General features: G+C 33.2%; 1 protein-coding gene across 6 annotated transcripts in view; it reads left to right on the forward strand.

The window, feature by feature from the left end:
- Positions 1–24964, forward strand: part of LOC149901505 (uncharacterized) — a 251564-nt gene extending 226600 nt beyond the window's left edge. For all 6 annotated transcript variants that reach the window (XM_090110579.1, XM_090110580.1, XM_090110581.1 and 3 more), the window contains 2 exons: positions 15326–15529; positions 22619–24964. In XM_090110579.1, coding sequence (XP_089966705.1) covers positions 15326–15529; positions 22619–23644 — 1230 coding nt within the window. In that variant the 3' untranslated portion in view covers positions 23645–24964. The remainder of the gene's footprint in view (positions 1–15325; positions 15530–22618) is intronic.
- Positions 24965–25404: the final 440 nt, after the last annotated feature.

Genomic DNA, 25404 nt, shown 5'->3' on the forward strand with positions numbered 1-25404 from the left:
TAATGCAACCGCTAACAAAACAATGAAAAAGTTAAGGACCTCAGAATTGTTTGCAGAGGTGTGTGGCCTCCCACTGATAAATCGGCTATCCATAATTGTATTATTTTTTAAGAGGTTCAGTACAAAAATTATTTAACACGTACAACATTAGGTATTAGGATTAATTAATTAAATTAGGATTTTAATTCTCATATCTTTGAGCTTGATGTGCATGTGTATTGTTTGTACTAGGTATCAAAGCTATCTTTGTCTAGGCTATAAATTTACTGCTGTTTATTAATAGGCAATCTTGGTCATAGTTAAGTTTTCATTGAAACTTTTCTAATTAAATCCACTTCATCGAATATGACAAAATAGGATTAATAAAAAGAACTAACCTTACAAAATTATTAAAAAACTGTTTAGTTTTATTAAAATTTATTAACATATATTTCTAAATTTTGAAGCAGTACCCAAATCCTTGATTGCGAAGACCACCTAAAACCAGACCGTATTCTGTAAGGTACGAAAAATTTAAATGCAACCATAAATTATATCCTTCCACAAAAGTGTGCAGAAGCGACACTTTTAATTATAACATTAAGATTATCTTTATTTATTACGATAAACAAAAATTAATTGAAGATTATTCCAACACAAATTCAATTACGAACAACGATAACAAACATAATAAATGTAACGAAACACAACATTAGATATATTATGCAAGCTATTTAGATAATGCATCGTCTCAACAAGCTTTTTGTATGTTTTTTATTTAATTTTCAATGTTATGTTTGCATTTTTATTAGTTTCGACACGGGCGTGCCTCGTTCACAGGTTGTCATACGATTATGATAATCATCCAATAGAATATTCATTGAAAAAACTACCCTTATGTTATCTTATATTATTGGTTTGACGATCCCACTTGACGTCTCCGAAGTTATTGTTAAAGCCCCTCGAATAATGTTACTTATTATCTAAACTATTTTCAAGGGTAATTTGTGTTTGTATTATGTTAATTTTTCAAAGCCATGTTAGAACAGTTATTTGAACAGATCTAATAATGTGTAACACAATATTTTAAAATAATTGACGCTATTAAATATTCTACAATTTATTTTAACAACAAACATTTAAATTCAGTTTATAAAATTAAATCATAGCAGACAAAACATTGATCACATAAACACTATCTAGAAAATAAACTAAATATCTAAAGGATTTATTAATAACAATAAGATTTATTATAATACGTTAAGATAAATATCATGCCCATTAGCGTGGCGTATCTCATGTTCTAGGTAAAGCTGCTATCGTTTCCAACCGATTTCCCCTCAACAACATTCAATAGTGATTCGATTACGAACAAAACCTTGTAAACAACTTCAACGAACAGAATAAAAAGCGCCCTTGAAAGGGTCACCTTATAAAGTAAATGCCCTAAAACTTTACCTTGTATAACCCCACATATTCGACATGTCTCAACATTATATTTATTTAAATCGAAGCATTGGAACATTTACATTTACATTGCCTTTTTCGTTTGGAATAATTTATATCGATATGAGCAAAAGCCGTGCTGTATGAGGGCTGTATGAATTAATGTACGTTATCAGAGGCCTTTGAAAAGTCAACAATTTGTGCTTTAGCAGACGAAGCCGTTAGCACAAGGTGAAGGTCGACTCTCGCTGTGAGAAAGGCGTTGCTATGGAGAAGTCTCTCATTTACTATAATCACCAATCATCCACGTATTGAATTTAAAAATTGGATCAAAGAATTCTTTGAATGTTGTTCGATTGGAGTAATTTAGATTATTAACTTCATACTTAAGGGTGCGACGAATTTTGATGTTTGTTTATTCGTTTTTATTAGGGCAGTCGTGTCTCAATGGGTACAGGGACAACCTACAGGTCGAGGATACAACAATTCGGTATATTAATCCAAAAATTGGTCCAAACCCTTCAATTGTATTCATAATAAACATCACTGCTAGAATTGTTATTATATCATTTTCCACGCTATTTGAATAATATTATCCTTCGAGATTACTTATAGAACTGGTCCCATATAAATTAAAAGGTAATTCGGTTGAATGCAAGAGAAATAAAAGAATGTCTTTTGTGAAGGCGCGACGTACGGACAGAATGAAACTGTTGCATTGTATTTACATAATGGTTTGTCTACATGCTTACACGATTGTGCCCAACTCGAGTTTTTTATTTGATCTTATTATTCATAGGTAAGCATTATGCTACGGGATCAGTTTTTTTGGTACGGCGTGAATGGTAACGTGAATGATTTCATTTCGAATAATGGTGACTTGGTTATATTTGTCTCTATTATTTTTTAAATATGCTAATGTAGATTTTACGCTGGTTTTATGATTTCAGTTTTATTGAGAAGAGTAGTCGTGTAGGGTTTATGGCGGCATCATATTATGAGTATATAACCTATTCACAAAAAAATTCATGAAAAATTGATTATTTTTTAGTATAACTGATATTAATAATGATATATTATAGCAAATTGTATTGTTATAACTGACTAGCTGTGCCCTGCGGTTTTACCCGCAGTGCTCCACTACTGTTGGTCTTAGCGTGATGATATATAGCCTATATAGCCTTCCTCGATAAATGGGCTATATCTAACACCGAAATAATTTTTCAAATCGGACCAGTAGTTCCTGAGATTACAGCGTTCAAACAAACAAACAAACTCTTCAGTTTTATAATATTAGTATAGATATAAGACACTAATGCTATGTTACGATACGATACATAAGAAGAAATGACAATAATTACTAGTCAACCTTTATTTATTAAAACTAAATAAGTCTTGAAAGCAGAAACCAAGTTTTTACCTACTTTATTCACATCATAACCACACTACTACTAAAAATAACATATACAAATTATTCAAAACATTAAAATCTAATGCAAAAATCAACATACCAATCGATCATTGAATTTGGAATCACAAATATTTCCATTATTGCATTAATATGTACAAAATTTCTAAGAATCTGCGGAACACCGGGGCGGCGTTAAGAATTTTTTTTTCCGATTTTTTCAAAATCTTATGTGAGGAATGTGGTGTATTGGAGATTAGCCGGCATCTCAAAGACTACTATTGTAGTTGACCCGTGAATGCATATTCAAACTCAAACTCAAACTCGAAAAAAAAAATGTAAACTTTTTGTTAGATGTTTCGTTAGAAGCTTTGAAATACTTGGATATTAACTTGAGTAAATATTAATTTGTGTTGTGATTCATTGCTTTTTTGTTCGGTTTTAAGTAAGTCTTTATGATTTTGTAAATATAGTATGATACATTCCAATTTCATATAAGTCTTTTGAGATCTATGATGTTCTCCTTTTAGGTGTTCTCTTCCAAAAATTTAAGGTTTATTAATATTTGTCAAGTAGATATAATATCTATTCTTGCCAGGAAATTCGATACGCTTGGGTAGCTTTCGATAAAAGAAGTAACTTGGTCACTTACGTTAGTTCTTAAGCGTATTGTTTGTGATTAATGTATTGTATACTGTTAATTAATATATTATACCTACCAATTATACCACCTAAATGTATTCAGCTCTAAGGTTAGGTTAAGTTTGATTGAATAAACGATTTTGAATTTGAATTTCAATATCATTGTAATCCATACTAATAGGTATTATAAATGCGAAAGTAACTCTGTCTGTCTGTTACTCAATCACGCCTTTACTACTGAACCAATTTGCATGAAATTTGGTGTAGAGATATTTTGATACCCGAGAAAGGACATAGGCCACTTTTTATTGCGAAATATGTACAAATATTAAGTAGTAGTTAATAATATCAAATCTTTTTTATTTCTTACTTTTCCGTTTTTGAAGTCGGTTGTTTTTAACGCAGTTATTTTTATTTAATACTTTTTAGTGTATTTTTCAACACGAATCAAACGAGCCCAAACTCGATAAAGTTGAGTCAATATATTACTGAGTTCCTATGGCCACCTTCCGATTCCATCATCAAATCAGCTTCATGTCATGATAATGTTTCATCGCTATCAAATTTACATACGTATACAAAATTTCAGCTCAATCGGTTACCGGGAAATGAATCAAAGTTACTTGCTACATATCAACTTAGTCATCGAGTACAGACAAAAATGCTCATAAAATAAAAACTACTGGACCTATCCGAAAAAAAAATTTATGGGACCAATTCGACACCATCCCGCCGAACAAAAAAAGAATCACGTAAATCGGTTCAGAAACCTCGGAGTAATCAGTGTACATACATAAAAAAAATATACCGGCCGAATTAATAACCGCATAAAATCGCATGGAGAGCTTAATTTTCATTAAAGGCTCTAATCGCACGGAAAGCTAAATTTTCACAAAAAAGCTATAATCGCACGGAGAGCTTAATTTTCACAAAAAAAACTCTCATCGCACGGAGAGCTTAATTTTCACAAAAAGCTTTAATCGCACGGAAAGCTTAATTTTCACAAAAAGCTCTAATCGCACGGAGAGCTTAATTTTCGCAAAAAGCTCTAATCGCACGGAAAGCTTAATTTTCACAAAAAGCTCTAATCGCACGGAGAGCTTAATTTTCACAAAAAAGCTCTAATCGCATGGAGAGCTTAATTTTCATAAAAAGCTCTAATCGCACGGAAAGCTTTATATTCACAAAAAGCTCTATTCGCACGGAAAGCTTAATTTTCACAAAAAAGCTCTAATCGCATGGAGAGCTTAATTTTCACAAAAAGCTCTAATCAAACGGAAAGCTTAATTTTCACAAAAAGCTCTAATCGCATGGAGAGCTTAATTTTCACAAAAAACTAATCGCACGGAGAGCTTATTTTCACAAAAAGCTCTAATCGCATGGAGAGCTTAATTTTAATAAAAAGCTCTAATCGCACGGAAAGCTTAATATTCACTGAAAACTAATCGCATGGAGAGCTTAATTTTCATTAAAAGCTCTAATCGCACGGAGCTTAATTTTCACAAAAAGCTCTAATCGCACGGAGAGCTTAATTTTCACAAAAAGCTCTAATCGCATGGAGAGCTTAATTTTCACAAAAAGCTCATATAGCACGGAAAGCTTAATTTTCACAAAAAGCTCTAATCGCACGGAGCTTTATTTTCACAAAAAACTCTCTTCGCACGGAGAGCTTAATTTTTCTCATTAAGCTCTAATCGCACGGAAAGCTTAATTTTCACAAAAAACTCTCTTCGCACGGAGAGCTTAATTTTTCTCATTAAGCTCTAATCGCACGGAAAGCTTAATTTTCACAAAAAGCTCTAATCGCACGGAGAGCTTAATTTTCACAAAAAGCTCTAATCACATGGAGAGCTTAATTTTCACAAAAAGCTCTAATCGCATGGAGAGCTTAATTTTCACAAAAAACTAATCGCACGGAGAGCTTATTTTCACAAAAGGTCTAATCGCATGGAGAGCTTAATTTTCACAAAAAGCTCTATTCGCACGGAAAGCTAAATTTTCACAAAAAAGCTCTTATCGCACGGAGAGCTTAATTTTCACAAAAAACTAATCGCACGGAAAGCTTAATTTTCACAAAAAGCTCTAATCGCACGGTGAGATTAATTTTCACAAAAAGCTCTAATCGCACGGAGAGCTTAATTTGCACAAAAAGCTCTAATCGCACGGAGAGCTTAATTTTCACAAAAAGCTCTAATTGAACGGAAAGCTTAATTTTCACAAAAAGCTCTATTCGCACGGAGAGCTTAATTTTCACAAAAAGCTCTAATTGAACGGAAAGCTTAATTTTCACAAAAAGCTGTAATCGCACGGAGAGCTTAATTTTCACAAAAATCTCTAATCGCACGCAGAGCTTAATTTTCATTAAAGGCTCTTATCGCACGGAGAGCTTAATTTTCACAAGAAGCTCTAATCACACGGAGAGCTTAATTTTCATAAAAAGCTCTAATCGCACGGAAAGCTTAATATTCACTTATAAAAATAACTGCGTTAAAAACAACCGACTTCAAAAACGGAAAAGTAAGAAATAAAAAAGATTTGACATTATTATTTACTACGCTATAATTTATTAAAAAGGTTTGATGTCGGTGCACGGGCTTAATACTAAGTGTTCGGCACCAACTTCAAACCTATTTAATAAATAGCACATCCATACTAATATTATAAAATGCGAAAGTAACTCTGTCTGTCTGTCTATTACTCAATCACGCCTTAACTACTGAACCAATTTGCATGAAATTTGGTATAGAGATATTTTTAAAGAAATTTAAAGAGAAAGGACATAGGCCACTTTTTATTGCGAAATATGTACCACGGGCGAAGCCGGGGCGGACCGCTAGTAAGAAAATATATTGAAAAAACAATATCATATTTGGTGTATTTATTTCAAAATATTGCACCATTACTAAACTATGCAAATATGAATAACTATTTCAAACGTGGGGAAAACCTGGCTTATCATAGAATAAATATTTAGAAATAAGGATAAGATTAGAGAAAATTGTCAAAGCCTCAGAGATTACTTACAGAATACTATCTGAATACAAATTATTATGCTTCATTTCACTCTATATCTATCAATGTTCATGTGTTTGAAACCCTTCGGTGGTTGTAGTTTATATTATAAGATATTAAGGACTAAAAATAAATAAAATCTATATATAAAAAAACTTTTTTAAACAATGAATTCCTGATTTTTAATTACAGCTGATAAGTCTTATCTACGTTTAAAGTTACACGGCCTATTAATCAGTATATTAAGCCTCTTCTGCCGATTTTTATTTTTTGAAAATTCCATCTCAGTAATGTACCTACTTTGAATACACTAAACACAAAAAACAAATTGTCTTATACAAGAATTCTTAATTAAAATTCCAATAAAATTCTCCAGATTACTGACCACGCCCCTTCGGCTTAGCTTTTATCCTTATTAACAAGATTCAGCTTAATTAGTTTATTTTCGCCAGCATTAGATGGTTCATCTGATATCGAAAGGGAAACTAAAACACTGCATTAATTATTGACACACGAAGTTTGAACCTTTTTTTTATAAAAAGTTTTGTTTTCCTGGTTAGGATTATACTGTGTTTCGGAAGAAAGTTATTTCTTAGAGTTTACCTATGTACCTACTTACATTTCTATGTGTACCTATGCATGAGTGAATGTGTAGTTAGGGTTATTTTGACAATTATACTATTCTGAAAAACAACGACTTACAATCTCTTCAAAAGACCGTTTATTTAAAAATCAAATCAACAGTATCTTCAAAAATGCCCCATGTCTCCCTATCTTAATTTCTTATATCTTAAAATGAGACTCTTCAAAACAAATAAAATATCTAAGAAATCACACACTATCTTGAATTGAAGTTTGTTTTCGTCGAATAGAAAAAATATAATCAATTAGTAACATTTGAGAATTGGAATGCTTTAAAAAGTTCAACAAAAAAACTGACAGAAAAGAGATAAGCTCCACACTTTTAATTATCGTTTACCGACGCATTGTTTTATTTTGGGTAAAAAATCAAGATATAGAGTTGTCTACCATCGATACCATAGTAATCCATTTAATGGGTTCGGGTGACTTTTAATGTGAACGATATTTGTTGAATTTTCGTAAATAAATATTACCAAAAGGATAAGTTTTAGCTGATATAACTGACCTGAAAATTTTACAGCAATCGTCACATTTACCATACATGCAACCTTACATTTTCAGATAGACCTATCAGTATTTACCTGTATTTAAATTAGCGTTTGTAAATGACAGCAATTTTAAAAAGAGAAACAGGTATCAATGTTGTTAAAAACTCTCTCATTATATACTACTTCAAATTACATCTAAAATCACCACCGAATCAGAACAAAACATTAAAAAGTCGTAGTCGTGTCGTATCTTATAAAACCATCGTCTCGGTCAATATAGTTTTTGTGTGAAATGGTGCGATGCAGTCGACAGCGAGAGGTTCACACGCGACCTCCAACTTCGAGGACTTTTGGAAGCTGGCCTGTAATTGATATTTGGATATTGATATTTGGTACTAGATTGTTTTGAGTTAAAGATAGATAGAGATGATAGAAATACGTGCTAAGTTTACTATTAATTCATTATTTAATAATGAATTTGTTAATATTTTCGTCACTCAGGGATATTGGAGCTTTTTACTAGTAGAACATTTTTAAAAGTACTTCCTATAAATGAGCTTATAAACTCTACTAGCTACTCTATAGATGTAGTATTATAGTTAATTATTAGTTGTAGATAGACTAATGTTTAACTGTCGTCTAAAAAAGTCGGGTTAGGTAAAGCATTTTAAAGATGATAAACAAGGACCGATTTTTAATTGGCTGAGATTTAGAGAACGTTGATATAAAGAATATAACAAGACTAACATCAACCATAGATAGTATAGATCCAATAGATCACAACTGCCTGCAATATTTCGAAAATATCTAGGTATAGAACCTTGCGTTTCTTTTCCTTCTCTATTCACACTTCACACATGAACAGTTCATGTGTTACTGTACAATGACTAAGACTTTCACTAGCTACGTGACAGACAAACGGACATCAGCTGAGCGGAAGGGAGCAGGACGTGACGTCACGGGACGTTATCGTAGGCTCGACGTAGGAGGCTCGATGCCAATCGGTTTTATGTCTCCGGTTGAGCTTTGATCGGCGATTTGTCATCGGATTGATTTTCATTGTTATTATTGGAAGATGTCGACAGTTTCAATTACAATCAAAGGCATTCATATCAGACATCGAACGCGTAGATATAGTGAAATGAAATTACAATGAACTCATGTGATATAATTGGATGCTCGTTGCAATAATAAATATTCTCCAAAGGTATTAAACGTATTATCACTTTGAGACTCATTCAAATTACAGTGCATCATCATTGGCTATAGTTAGTATGCAATCGTATAGAGTACCTATAGACCGTACTTTTGGAAGAATAAAATAAAAGAATCACACTACACATATTCTAATTACAAAGATAAATCCTAATTACATGGCCATCACATAACTTCATACGAAACTAAACATAATCCTAATCTAAAAATAATTTTCCTCAAACCCTAGCCAAACATTAGCGACCACCACCGTTCTGGATAAAAAACAAAATGATCAACATTTAACACAAAAAACAGCAAATCAAACACTGATAGAAGCTGATCCTCCCTCCACAATCAAAAGCTACAGACACCGGCCCCAAATTATCACTGATCCGAAACTAATCAACAAATAGCCTTTATTTGACAGCTATAGGAAAAGTAAGTAATGCGACTTTTTGTCGCATCTCTTGTAAATATGGATTCAAAACAAAACAAATATTTGCTCCGATTTTTGTTCTAGCTATAGGAAATAGAAATTAATTTCATATATCCCATGTGACTGAACAATGCAAATGCTTTTTTGTGCTACTTACCTCTAATAAGCAGTATAACCATCAGCTTTTATTAATTATTTTACTATGAACAAAATTTTATTATTATAACTGTAACATGTATAAAGTAAATGCAGAATATCCTGATCAATTTGTTTTATTGACTATTAGAATTATCTTACGTTTACATTAATTTAACAGGAAAATACATTTAGAAATAATCATATAAAAACAATTTAAAACATCATTTATGTATGCTTTACATTTCATCAATGAACTTTCAAACAAAACTTTAGCAACAATTCTTATAACAATACTTACTCGTCGCTCAGGTATACTCCGCCTAAAGCCATAGTCACACTATAGTAGAGACGGTAACTACAAAAGATTTTCGGTGAAGTAATGACAAGGCGGGAACTGTGTTCTGTGGATAATTTTGCACAAATATTGTCGCTTGCTAACGATCCGACCACCGGCGGTGATCGCTTATTTACACGATATAGTTCATCTTTATGGGTTTAACAAATTATGGTGTAGAACGCTTTTTTTTGTAGTGTAAGGTTTAATCCCATCAAAAACATCCTGTAAAAAACCCAAGTCTCGCAGCTCAGTCTTTCTACCGTCAAAAGTTGTGAGCTATGGTTGTGAGATCCATGTAATACCAAGTCGGTTAATCTATTTAGTGTCTACTTGAAGGACCTTCTGTCTTAAGTTATTACATAAGTTATTATCATGCCAATATTAAAAGTATTTAACGTTTTAAACAAATAGATCGACTTGGACATCGCTTGATTTGATTATTAGTATGTATCACACTACACAGCACGACGGGCCAGCGACCAACAGGAACGAGAGTTTCAATCGCGTGAGGCGCGAGAGACTAAAGAATCTAATATAATATTGTAATATTCATTTTGTTTTCATGCGATGTCCAAGTCGATCTATTTGTTTAAAACGTTAAATACTTTTAATATTGGCATGATAATAACTTATGTAATAACTTAAGACAGAAGGTCCTTCAAGTAGACACTAAATAGATTAACCGACTTGGTATTACATGGATCTCACAACCATAGCTCACAACTTTTGACGGTAGAAAGACTGAGCTGCGAGACTTGGGTTTTTTACAGGATGTTTTTGATGGGATCTCACTTCTTTTTGTAGAGCCTTTCTTTTTGATACCATCTACTTCTAACGAATTTTGTTAAAGGTCTTATGATATTTTCTTATTTTTATATGTAGTCTTCCTCTTTTTCTTTTCTGGTACTACTTATTGAGCTTCAGCCACAGTTTTTGCTCAAAGCCCACTCCCTGTCTCTATGGGCTTTTCTCAGAGGCTTTGATGTCTCAATTTTTGACAAGTCTGGACGGTAAATACTTCTTAATCTGTTGTATTCACAAATTGATGATTCCTGCGCTTTAATACTTCCAAAGTCGACATTAATGAGATGTAAACCGCCCAGACTTGTAACTCTCGAAAGTGCCACGTAAGCTTGACCGGATGTGAACACTGCAGAACCTGTATCCATCAGCGCATTACTTAGGCTTAGGCCCTGACTTTTATGTATAGTTATAGCATAGGCTATACATATGGGAAATTGTTCGCGATGAACATATGCTCTATTAATAATTTCAAATTTAGTTTTGACCGGACCAAGCTCGTATGCATTAGGTTCATTATTAAATGTGATATATATTCTCTTAATTATTTTTGATTTTTCAGGATCAACCTTTATAACCACCACCAACCACCAACTGCATAAATAACTTTGTAATCCCATATATTTATATGGGATTACAAAGTTATTGATGCAGTTGGTGTATTTGGAAAACTGGACCGAAATTACAAAATATTTAAGTTTTCCCATGATTAAGACACTAAACTCTATATGTATTCCAAATATGAAGCTTCTAAGTCTGCTAGAAGTGCCTTGGACTTTTGATGATCGGTGAGTCAGTGAGTGACAAAATTTAGAAACTTTAACAAGTTGTCATTCTTAAACTACTGGTTCAAATTGACTGAAATTTTAAATATTCCGTGTTTATACAATGCCGGATTAGTTACTGAAGATTCAGGTTTCTTGCTTTATCCACAACCGAATTATAGGGGGTCGAAAAAGGCCCGAATTGCTTCGAGAAAAGGATGGTACGGCCGTGCCGCTTTTTTTTTTGCTCGACTTGGCGGGGGCACTGCCGTGCCCCCAGATTATGTTTTTTGCAGAATTTTAATAAATGGATACAGCTAATTAATATAAATTCGTTTTGAGTTTTTGTTGTGTTTTACTAGTAAAGTTTGTAAATGATACTCGTACATAGGCAGATACGCTAAGTGTTCATGTGAACATCAACAATTATTTAGGAATGGTCCGTTATTTAATTATGTAGTTACCTCCAATGATTCTAAAGAAATCCATTTTCATAGCTCAATATTAAACAGATTTAAGTTGCAATATCTTCATTCTTGATAAATATTTACTACACATTTCAAAAATTAATTCAAAAGAAACAACTTTACCTTAACAAAAATCCAATTGCCTTACAAAGTATAAAGTATTACATTTATAAAGTATCTACAATTAAACAATAGGAAAGGTAATAAATAAAGACAGCAAGAATTTGCATTGAAAATCCGCTCATAAAAAAGCGAATATAGTGATTAAAATCTATAGATGTGCCACAATGGAGCGAGAACTTGGCGGGTTAAGGGAAGGGAGGAGGCGGGAGGAATAAATCCTTTGTAAAATATGTTTAAGTATGTCTGTTTGTTCGTCTTTCTTTCACGTCGCAACGGAGCGATTCTATGATATCATTTTTGTATCTGCAAATAGTTAGGAGGCTAGAGTGACAGGCTAATTACCGCGGTGAAATATCTCATTTCCATAGAAATTTCCTTAGATTACACTAGTTTTCGTCCACGTTTTTTATGGACTTCATGTTTATTTGACAAGCATTCTCTGCAAATTAACATCTATCATTCAAACACGGAAGAAATATACCCAGAAGTTAAATAGAAAAATTTGGGAATCGGTCCTTAGTTCCTAAGATTAGCGTGTTCAAACAAATAACCCTTCAGCTTTGTATTATTAGTATGTATCTAAATGTATGTAAAATGTATGTAAAATGTATATATAAAAAAGAAATAAAAAGAAATAATCGCTTAGTAGCGATAAGGCCGCCTTTTTGGCTTTATATTATATTGTCTTTTACTTTTGTTATATTGTCTGTTTTTATTAGGTGCTAAATAAAGTGTATTTATTTATTTATTTATTATTTACATAGTTTCTGTATAAAATTACATCTTATAAATACGCTGCATTCCCACCCGGGGCCGCTCCATGAGTCACGGTGCGTCTGCGCGCCCAGACAAGGAAGCATGTCTGATGCTGTGCTGAGCATAGGTAATGCACCCGGCGTCACGTGGACTATCTCGTGACGTGCTTTCCGTGGCTGCTTCCTTACGGTTTAACTGCCAGTAATGGGATATTTTGAACGAAGATTTACTAAGTTGTAGAGCAAGTTTTGCTATTATATTATTTTCTATGATATAATGATCCTGTTATACATAAGTGAAATCTGTAAAATCTGTAAAATACTCGTCTTTTAAACTACGATAAGTAGAATTAAAGTTTACACCAACATCAATTAAAACATCTATTTACAACAAAATAAATCTACAAGTGCCTTTTCCAAGTATTAACTACAGCCAGTCAGTAATCGATCACATAATTGCGTCGTGTTGGAGTCAACTCAAACTCAAACTCAAATCGATTCTCCCCGGGTCACGAAACCCACTCCAAATGACTTACATTTCTGGCATTCCGTGGATTATGCTGTAAAAAGCGACGTGAGAATTATCGAGCTTTGGTATTGTAAAAAGTGTACTGAGGTGGGTAACGCATTTTGGTGTTAGAAACTTTTCAAAGGCGACTGACTTCTACAGTGTAATTTTCACGAACCTTACAATAGAAGTATTCATCCATTTTATGCCAATATTTCACTAATAAATGAATCAGAATAGATCAGATAAACATTTAATTAAACAAATCAAAAATGTAATATACGACAACGACAAAGCGTTCAAAAGCGCAAAAGTATTTTTGTTTTTTTGATCGATTAATTAAAACACTCAAAAACACAAAATTTCGATACATTGAAGTTTGAACGACATAAGTTTGAATATTGTTATAACGCAGTAATCTTAGGAACTATGTAGGTACAGGGTTTCAGTTGAAAAATTATTTTTCTGTTCAAAAGTTCATTTATTGAGGAAGGCTATATAACATGATATATATCTTCTTCGTCATCATCTTCTTTATAGGATCATGTTCAACGTGGTTGAAGCGGGGCACAGTTATCAAATAATTGTCACATACATATAAATTCAAACACAAACAGTATCATCTCAAGACGGTACGGTAAACACGGTACAATCTACAAACCATTTCGCGGAAGGCCAGTACGTGCTCAGCCGAGACAGGCTTACCTTGTCGAATTGTCGCAAAAAACTTCCATCCCTTTGGCCCTTGGTACAAGGAAATACTTTTATTACTTGGGAAGTATTCTTTTTGATTCCGTGTGTCTTCGGTGTTAACATTTGAATCGTGGATAGGTTATCACTACATAGTATAAAACAAAGTCGCTTTCTCTGTCCCTGATTCCCTATGTATGCTTAAGTCTTTAAAACTTCGCAATTATTGATGCAGTTTTTTAATAGATAGAGTGGTTCTTGAGGAAGGCTTTAGTATATAATTTATTAGGTTTTAGACAAAGCGGATGAAGCCGCGGGTGGAAAGCTAGTGTTGAATAAGTATGCGTATGAATGAACCTCTTCAATATCAGAGTTATTAATACCTTCCATAAATGATGATTTCTCATAATTAAAATAAACGTAACTTACGTTGTACCTAGCTGAAGACAGAGGTTGCCGAATATAGCATTAGCACTTCACAAATAAATGTTTACCTAGATAGAAAAATTTACATGAAAAACCATAAAGATATAGATTTTTTTCGAGATTTCTTACCAGCGTTAGGGCCGATTTTTCAATGCTTGGATAAAATTTCGTCGAATAATGTATAAAACTACCATTTTAAAAACGTATTCTAATTGCCAGTATTTGACAGTTTGCGTGACATTTTAATATTATCGTGCAATACTTTATTAGACGGATAAGTTTTATCCAAGCATTGAAAAATCGGCCCTTAGATAATCATCCATTTACCTAAGACAATAACACAAAGTAAAATATAATAACATTTCTATAAATGTTATTATATTTTACTTTTAGGTGTATTATTAGCAGATTTAAAATAAGTATCAGCATGATTCACGCATAACAAAAAATATTTATCGAGCATTTCTAGAACAATCGACCTTCTAAAAAGTCAAAGCTCCAATTATGGGCTAAGGACGGAATTAATAGCAGCGAATATGGACGTAAAATTCTATACAACCTTTTTGATTGGACTGCCATTTTGTACTTAGTTTTATTAAACTATTATTAATATATTGAGTTTCATTATTTTTAAAGTATTGTTATGTTTTTATTTTGTATAATGTACAACGCGATCGTCGATATTACTAAGATCCTAAACATACATTTTACTTCACACATCTTCATAATAATATCACTACTTCAAATTTTAACTCTACATTTTTATCTCCCAAAATATCAGTGTCACATAATTTATTTTAGTAATTTAGCAATAAATCAAAAGAAGATACAATTACTATCTTTATTAAAATTTCACCATATTACAGCTACAGATTTCAACGTAAATTCCACAAATAAAATAACACAACTAAATTCCTGCTTTTCATCGTGCAAAAATATCACTACACTGTAACAGACACAATCTACAAATCAACCATCATAAAATTTACTAATTACCAAAAAATATTCTATTCCTAAACTTCTCTCATGATGTGATCCGAAGATCTAATCCTTCTTTCTCTTACAGTGTGAAGAAACAATGTCCTCTGGAGACATGTGCGTCTCGGCAGCGCGCGCTGGTCCCTCCGCGCGATGGCATCCAGCCTGCTTCGTGTGCTCCTCCTGCCAGGAGCTGCTGGTAGACCTGGTGTACTTCTGGAAGGACGGGCGGCTGTACTGCGGCCGGCATCATGCGGAGACCTTGAAGCCGAGGTGCTCTGCTTGTGATGAGGTAATGTATCAAGTTGTATATGATAGATCATTTAAATTACTCTTGGCATATAATAAATTCGTATTCTTTATGACATCTTAGTATACAGACTCACAGATTTTATAAAATTGTTCATGAATTTATCGTGATATGAACTATTAAATTTTTTAAATAGCATGACTTTTAATATATCTACCTATGATAAAGTTAAGTAATGTATACTCAAATGTGATTGTGGGAATTTTGATTAAAACTTTCAAACGATTGGGATACAACTATGAAATATCATAGGATAGTCTAGACTCTACCATTCGTTTTTTTCCTAAACGTTGTAATCTATCATTAATCAGGACCAGTGGACAGTTTTGAAAGTACTTATAGATTATTATATTATTATACTTTAATCCTATAGGTATCCTACATTTTAATATCTGAACATTTAACCCTCATACCTTATGGGTCAATAACTCTTATATCTTCAAGCGCCACAAATTGCCCCTTACAGTTGTAGCATCGGCGATAAGCCATCGAACAACCCCTAATTTGTGCAAAGTGGTTCTTTCCGCCATCGTAGCGGGGTTCCGTAGACCGGATATTGGAGATCCTTGATAGTGTAATGGGTAGTAACTGGGTTACCGTTGAAATTTGTGACCATCGATAAGGTTATTTCTACTGAAAAATAAAATTGTCTTTATGATGTGGTAAATACATGAATATTTCGGTTCTGAGATACTTTAAATTTAATTTTGTATGTTTTGTATAGGATAGGAATGGTAATTGGTAATAAATCAGACAGCAAACGCACTCAAAACTGATATGTATTTCAAATAATAATTCAAAAAAATATTACCTAAAATTACTTATAATTACATAATGGAAGATAAAATCTCTACATTTATTCACAGAATTTATTAAATCATTTTTACGTCCGTACCAACCCCATAAAACAACGGGCATATAATTCCTTACTTCGAAAGAAAATCGTATTCAAACAATAAAACAACCAAACTAGGTCAGTGACCCGGCAGTTGCATCGATAAATCAAACTTATCGAATTGCCTGAAAACATGGCCCTTCTGTTGTTACAGTTCAACGTATATTTTATGTTAATAATCCTACTAAAAATATAAATCTGTATACAGCAATGTTTTATTATCATTTGCTATCGTTTCATTTTGAATCTATAATTATGTGCATGTTATGCATGTTATTAGAATATAATATTAATGATAAAATTATAGAGTTTTTAATTATATCAATTCCTGTTATAACCATACTAAAACATCCATGTATGTCTGTACACAATGTAGTTTTAAAATACTAACAGAATACAGTAGCTTGGGAGATGCCACGTAAAAAGCGTTCAAAATCGCAAATTAGCAATGTAAATGATTTTCAGGGAGACGGGAAATAATTAACGAAATAACAAGTTAATTACATACATGTAGGTAATATGTAAGCAAGAGATTACCCACATGAAGCCGTCGCGTGTCGATACGATGATAAACTATGTTTTATGCGCGTCTACCACGCGAGACCGTCGTGTGAAATGAAATTTTTAATTTTTAGGGTGTTTTCCACCAGAGAACGAGGCAAGGTAAGTAAAGCGACAGGATAGGCCTTAAAAACACATCCCTTGATACACATCCTCGCATATCTCTGATGGGAAAGCACCCTTATGTCTGTCCAATGGGAAGGCCTGGTCTGTTGCAGTTGACGGGAAGGTAGTTGCTACTGAATGAAGTCAAAAGTGCTTCTAGAAGAAGTCTAATTGAATAAATAAATGTTTGAGTTTGAATTACCAGTTAGCAAAGTATGGCTATGACGATTTGCCCGAACTTAACAAATTCAATCAATCATAAACATTAAAGAACATTTAATTTATTCTACTAAGCGTTTTTTTGTCAATATTTTTTCTATTATTATTTGCCTTAGATCATTAAGTAATGATCTAAGTTATTTGCTATCCTTGAAAATCCATTTCCAAATTAATTGTTTAATGCTCTTATTTGATAATTTGTTGCGTAAGCAGTTTTCTTATGTCATAATTATACAACGATGCAGATTTTATGTACTCTCTATAAAAAGTAAACTAAACTTGTATATTAGAGGTATTAACGTAATTTTCACATTTTCACGCAAATGTCAGGGATTAGCCACTTCAGTACAATCTCGTTGAAAACTTATTATTAAAACTTTGAGAACTTATTAATAAACGTCTTAATTTTTTAACAACGGCCATTAACACCAGGTTTTACACATATATTAATAGCTTAAATGTTATTCCTTTGCACAAAAAATATCAGGAAAATTATATCAGTAGTTTTTACGTAAAACCTTTTTTATTATTTAAAGTTCCCTTTAAACTTTTTCTTTTGTCTAAGGCATGTCTAAGGCCTAAGAGATCACTTTGCCCTACTTCTAAGAATATTATAGAAAAACAATTTACAAAATCGATTCAGCCGTTCTCGAGTTTTGCACCTCACAATTTGGCGATTCATTTTTATTATATAGAAAATTAAAGACTTCTCTGCTCGACTGTACCTAAAGTTAAAACATAAAGATGGCAATGGGTTCCTGACAAGGTTACTGCAGCAGTTATACCCGCATAGTATCCACTGCAGTGCATCTAATCGATGGAGACTCTATATTTATTGGTGCAGTGTCAATGTTAATGAGAATTCACGAATATTTACTTGTGAAAAATGTGAAAAAGCTTTATTGGTTCTTCATCATCAGGTTATAATTAAATAAATTAAACTGTCAGCTATCTATACTAATATGATAAAGCTGAAGAGTTTGTTTGTTTGCTTGCTTGGACGCGCTAATCTCAGGAACTACTCCTCCGATTTGATTAATTCTTTCAGTGTACAATAGCCCATTTATTGAGGAAAACTATATGCTATATGTCAGGCAAAGACCAATAGTAGCGAAGCAATGTGGGTAAAACCGCGGGGCACAACTATTTTAATATAATAGTATGTACTTTATGTAAAAGAGCCTCCTATAAAGAAGACCTAATCGATAAGCTTCTTGGCATAAGCGCAAACTAATGTACCTATTGCACGCCTCAAGCGAAGCGTTGAGGTGGGTACTACTGTCACTTCGCGCAAAACATCTGATTTTTCAAACTTAAAATGTCTTTATGTATCATACATTGCACTTGTAAGATAATACATACACACACATATTAAGAAAAAACACTATTTTTAACGTTCATGATATTTTTGATGTCATTTTTGTTATTTAAACTAGTTAAAAAACAGTATAAAAAAGTTCTGTCTTGGACGTCCGTGTGTCTGTATGTGCGGATCCTTTTTCTTGTTAACACGATAGCGACCGAAATACTTTACTAATCGAGTCTTTTTTTTTCTCTTACGCTTGAGTATGCTCAGGAATAGAACCCTTTCATTTTTCAGGGTCTGATTCGATGTGGTTTAATTGTTATTAAATAAACAAAAATAATAATTAATAAATATTTATTAAAAAAAAATTATGAGGCGTGCACTTTTGGATTTTCCAAATTATTTTTATTTTTTAAACCTTTAATTGAGTAATTAACTATGAATATTTAAGCATTAAGTTAACACATGGTTTGTAACATGTTTTGCATATATCTATTACGTCAAGCGGTTTCAACCGCGTAAATCCAGATCCCGTGAGAAAATATTTGCAACCTTAGTACCTATCTATAGATAGCGAATGTCAAAGAATGTTTAATTCCAGTGTTTTTTTATTGATACCTTCAATAAAATATAGTTAAATCTTCTCTTGATTTTTTAAAAATATTCAAACATTGATTTTCTGTGGATTTTCTCAATATTTAGGAATACTTTTCAATCGTCATAATAATATTACAAATGGTAGTTACAGTTATGAATTAGATATATACTTAGGATATATATTATGACGATAATAGCTACCCAACACCATGATTTCAATAAAATAAAGAATTTTTAATTTTAATAAAAACAGCGTTGAATATTATTTTTATCCACAATGCTATTTTTAATACGTAATTCAAGTTTACCATTCACAACCGTATCAATACAAAGGGAAAATGTCAAGAATCTAAACCATAATAGTTTACAGTGAATCAGAGCTGCCTGTGTGTGTAATCATGCCGGGCCATGCTTGGCCGGTTGCGTAAGGGACCTTTTGTCCACGATGTTTATAGAAAACTATAGTACGACATAAAAGAGATGAAATTAATTATTTTGGAACTAATTCGTTTTTCATTACCTGGCAACCCTGAATTGGCAATGTAGCTGTCAAGTTGAATAAAAATTTGTTGTTTTTTTCGTGAAGTGGAGAATTATTGAGATAAAATTGTTATTTAGAACAAGAAATTTAAATAAAAAAGGAGACATCATGAAAAAGGTTAAACGTAGCGGTGTCCGTGATGTGGTGTATAAAGTTTTTATTCGGTGTTTGTCCGAATTTCAAGCTGGAAATTTATTGACTGATTTGGAAAACGTTTACAAACGTACAGCAGAATATACCGGTGAGATTCCATTTATTTTTGCTCAGTACTACGTAAAATAGAATATTCCATTAGTGACGAGTGTTTAATGTATGTATGTATGGCGATTATTACGTTTTCGCAATTTAATTTGAGGTTATTTGTATGTAAACAAAAACTAGTTTTTATAGTGCGACCAGCACAATTTGAGTCAAGAAGTTATATCCAATCCAACCAGCCTCAAATAAAGTACCTAGTTTAGATTTTACTGCATAGTATAGTGATAACTGTTTTCATACAGCTATCTATCTATTAATCAATCAAACCATAAAAAAAAATCATATTTACTGTATCATATTTACAGATACTGAAGATGCCCCGTACCCTCTTGCCAGTACTTCGAAACAGAGTGATGATCAGTCCTTTGAAGGAGTAGAATATTTAGATTTTGATGAATTATATTAATGTACAAAATTTATCTACAAAAAAAATAAAAATATGTGGTTTTCAAATCGCCTTGTTTTTTTCTACCCGACGGACCCAGAAAGAGGGTTATGTGTTTGAGCTGCATGTATGCTTGTTTGTTTGTATGTTTGATTCTATGTGCGCCTCTGCAGTCTAAGCACTTGACCGATTTTTATAAAATAACTAATTCCAAATACATTTAAGTAAAATTTGACCTAGGTAGGTCAATTAAAATACTAATGTATTTTTGTTTTATTTACACTATTGCTACAATGAAACAATTATAACGGTTTAAATCGCGGTATTTATTTTAGATTATATATATAGATTTTTGGATTTTTATTCTATAGTATCAAGATCGCTTGCGTCGCAGTATCAGTGTTGCTATATGAGCGACGGTGGCGCCCTCATTTATTTTCATCTCTTTTGTGTCGCACTGTACATATGACATGCAATTTTCCGTTTATTTTCTTTATTGAATGATTGCTTTCAATGGCACATTCCTGATACAGAATTTCCTGGAAATTTAACAACAAAGGCAACTCTGTGGACTGGGACCCATGTGTATGAAGAATATAGAACTGATAGAAGATTACGCAACGGGTGCGATTTTTCAATCCTTGGTCCAATAACGCATTAAACCATTTCATAAAATATGTGGTCTCTTAACCGACCATTATTATTAATTATAGTTAGCATTTTTATACTATTCCATATAATAATAGGTTCTTTATAGATCAGTAATTTTTAACCAAGGATTGTAAAATCGCTCCTAAAACGTAGAAATTAAACGACCAATTCCTGGTTGATGTCTTCTACCTACCTCTTAAATAAGTAGAAAAAAAAACGAGCAAGGCCTACATCTTCTCTTCTACGACCATGTTAAGTTTAAAATCTAGTAGTTTTATTCAACTTCATATACATTTGAACCTACAATTACTTACTATGCGGTAACCGTATGAAATGCAGCGGGGTCAAGCTCTCACTGGTGCATGGGAGCCGCGTTATCTATATCAATTAGATTGCATTGTTGTTTGTTCGCATTTCGGTTACGTGCGGTTTGCAGGTTTTCGTCTTTTATTGATTTTAATTAGGTTGGTGTTTTTGAAAAAATGGAGGTTCCTGCTTGAAGAAAATCTTTCGAAAACTTAATTTGACAGGAATATCCGCCATTTTTAAATTTTGATTCATTGCGGTGATAATATGAATTGTTTTTGAATCTCATTTTAATTATGTAATGTTTTTAATTGTTCATAATATAAATTACGAATTTTCGTTGGTGATCACATAGGTAACAACTTTGTATCATACATTAATATTTAAAAGGTTTTTGGCTTTAGTAAAACAATTAAAAAATCTTTTTTTTTACAACATTTAAGAATGAATTATTTCTACTTACATTTATATTTTCATAACAATAGTATACACGTGTAAAATTTTACCTAGCAGGATAAACTTAACTCAACTAAACTCTCTCAAACTAAAATTAAGCTTCATAGATTCACACTGCATTCAATTTCACAACACCATGCATTAGTTGGTACCGTTTTAAAATATTATTAATAAAGAGAACACTAATGAACGGCATGTGAGAAACCTCCATTGTTCTGATAACGAAGCTCAATTATACGTGTTTGGCCGACTTATTAATTAGACACTAACTGAAGCGTGGTGAGAGATTATTTTACGACAATATTTAAATATATTTTGTGCTGTAAAAACTGCTGAGTTATGCGCAATTATGATGCAAACAATGATTTCAAGATTATTTTTTAATATGTACATATTTCGTGTTTATAATAGTTAACATGCACTGATATTGAGATAAAAAATCTCATTTTTATTACCATGTCAATTAAATTAATTTAAATATAATTCAGTTATAATTTAGGCAGAATATAACAATGATTAGATTTTTTAAGATCTGTTTTATTAAAGGTCTTTGAACCGAAATTGACGAAATAATAGCCCATTAATTTTTACACATCTAATTCGACCATAATAACTACATTACTTTTTCGTCCACCATTAATGCTTAATTAAGTTAAAATTAAACAGTTTCTAAACGTTATATAAAAACTTACAATGCCTGAGTGTAGTTGAATTTTCAATTAACAAGGTATATCTAGACTACAGAACATCTAGGTATATATACGCGTGCTTATTATGTTTTTTTTTCGCAGATCATTCTCGCGGATGAGTGCACAGAGGCTGAAGGTAGGGCATGGCACATGAAGCACTTTGCCTGCGCGGAGTGCGCCAAGGTTCTCGGAGGGCAGCGCTACATCATGCGGGAGGCGCGGCCCTACTGCCTGCCTTGCTTCGACAACTGCTTCGCCGAGTACTGCGACGCGTGCGGCGAGCCCATCGGCGTCGATCAGGGTCAGATGTCACATGAGGGACAACACTGGCACGCCACAGAGCGGTGTTTTGCATGCCACACGTGCCGGTCCAGTCTTCTCGGCCGGCCATTCCTCCCGCGGAAAGGAGCGATATTCTGCTCCATCGCCTGTTCGAAAGGTGAGCCGCCAACGCCCTCCGATTCTTCAGGCCCCGGTCCGCGACCGCCAAGAGCGCCGCGTCCAAGAAGGATCCCCTCGCCGAAGTCGCCACCTAAAAGTCCACAGCGAGAAACGTCACCGCATTTAGATGCAGATTCTGAACCGAGCGCGTCATTAGCACCCGAATCGCCGCCACCGCACCCGCCTCCTCCACCACATGCGTGCTTAAGCCTCGATAGAGCACTCGCAGACTTAAGAATAGAACAAACGATGGTAGAACATCAAATACAAACTACCCCTACGTCAGAAGAAAAAGAAGAGGAAGAAGAAGAATGGAAAGCACCGCATCCAGTAGAAGCTCAGGCTGTAGTAACCCCTGGCCACTCGACGTCGATGCCAGAGCTCACGCTTGTAGATGGTAAAAGTAAAAAGCCTAGAAGCGGGCGGACAGTTAGGTTCTGCGGAGACAATGAGGCGTTTGAGCCAGATGAACCTGTAAGAAGACAGAAGGTGCGAGACGAGGACGCTAGCAGCTACTGCAGCACGTGTTCCTCGTCCTCATCTTCCTCTGAATCATACACTTTGCCAACCAGAAGAGCATACGGCGGCGTGAGAATATCATACGTACCGAACGACGCCGTCGCGTGCGCGAAACGTGAAAGACAAAGAAAGAATCCGAATCACGATAAAAACTGCATAATTTCGTGATCTTGGCTAGCCCTAATCCCTCCTAGTGACGACAACCTCCGAACGAAAGACTGACTATTAGATTTTGTAGCCCCTAACGCCATAGTATTATAGATAAAAGTCTTCCTATTAATATATATCGCTTTGTCGTTCGATTTGTGCGGAATATCATGAGTTTAGTGACACCCAGCTATCTATAAAAGGCTTAACCACTGAATAGGCTCGTATTATTCGGGTCTAATCCCTCCTGAACGCTCCACACCTTTATTTCAAAGGATTTTATCGTCAGTTGGCCGCTACCACGCGTTTCCAGCCACATTGGTGGTCTGAAGCTTTAAATTATTGTGCTTCGTAACATATCTATGCTTGTATTATTTCATATCGTTTAGAACATTAATTTTAAGACATATCCCACTTTGCCACTTAGTTAAGGTTGTAAATGCGATTTAAGTACAAATATAATGTTGTATTTTGTAACGATTTTGTAAGTGTGTTCAAATTTGTAAATAGTTTAGTTAGGTTATAGAATGTTTAATGTAATTTATTCGATATTCGTACAATGTCTCAATGATGGCGTGGGCAGCTGAAAGAATACCTCTTAGATAAGATTCTAAAGATGCCTTTTAACACAATCAACTTACCTTTAATGTATTTACGTAACAGAGCGTACCTAGTTAACACATCATCTTACATTTTTTTTTAAGACATACACACACACAAGTTACGCACACACATATTGTAATTATGTTTTATTTTAAGTTTTTTGTTGTTTTAATATTCGCGTATATATCAAATTATGAAGAACTGGATTTTTGTTTGAATAACAAATATCTATGATGTATTAAAATAATAATGAATATTTAGACTGTCTATGTAAACATATTTCTAGATATTTATCACTCATTGTAATTAAAAATGAAATTGTAATACTCATTTTACGTAATAATATTAAAATACTCAATGTAACAGGGGACAATAATGAATAACGTGAAGAGCTCAAATAATACTTTTTTTATTGTGTAACTTCATATTAATAAATTCACGGTAAATAATAAAATACCCAATTTTTTTTTTTTTGGAGTTCAAAATCAAGTTGCCATCTTATAAAATTCTACCCAGTAAAGCGGTAAAAGTGGATAATTTGTTAATTTTTCTTTTTGGTATAATTTTTTTTTAATTAGCCCAAAACTAATCTTGCCTGTATCCCATTATTGTTTTTGTTGCCACAGCCAAAGTGAGGATATTTTGTAGGCGTTTGAAATACTTATTAATAATGTGTTACAATAATGTTTGTACGTTTTTTAAGTTATTTTGTAATGAAATAAAAGAGTTTTTATGAGATTTCTTGTTTTATTGCACTCTAGATAGTACACATAGCCCATTTAATTTAAAGTCAAAATGACTAGGTTTTGGTATAGAAAGTTCCTTGACAGACATGGCTGATAATGAAGTATCTAAGGAATCAGGAAGGATAAAATGTCACCTAAAATTAATAGACAATCTGAAATTAGTCAATTAAATATCTGACAAATTGACAATGATATAACTATAGTAGTAGACTACAGTCTACAGGCCCATAGTTGAAAAAGTTACGGGTCATTTGAACCACCAGGTTACCTAGAACGATCCACCTGGTGGTTCAAACGACCCATAACTTTTTCAACATGGGCCTGTAGTCTATAGTTAGCTAATCCCTTGAGAAATTCTGAAACGAATTCAAAAACTCTAAAAGATAGGTATAATGTAACCCAAAATTAGATTAAATGTTGCAAACAGTTTTT

This window comes from Colias eurytheme, chromosome 16, assembly GCF_061535395.1.
Source record: "Colias eurytheme isolate Ceu_HAF_F1 chromosome 16, ilColEury1 Martin Lab GWU primary, whole genome shotgun sequence".
NCBI lineage: Eukaryota > Metazoa > Arthropoda > Insecta > Lepidoptera > Pieridae > Colias > Colias eurytheme.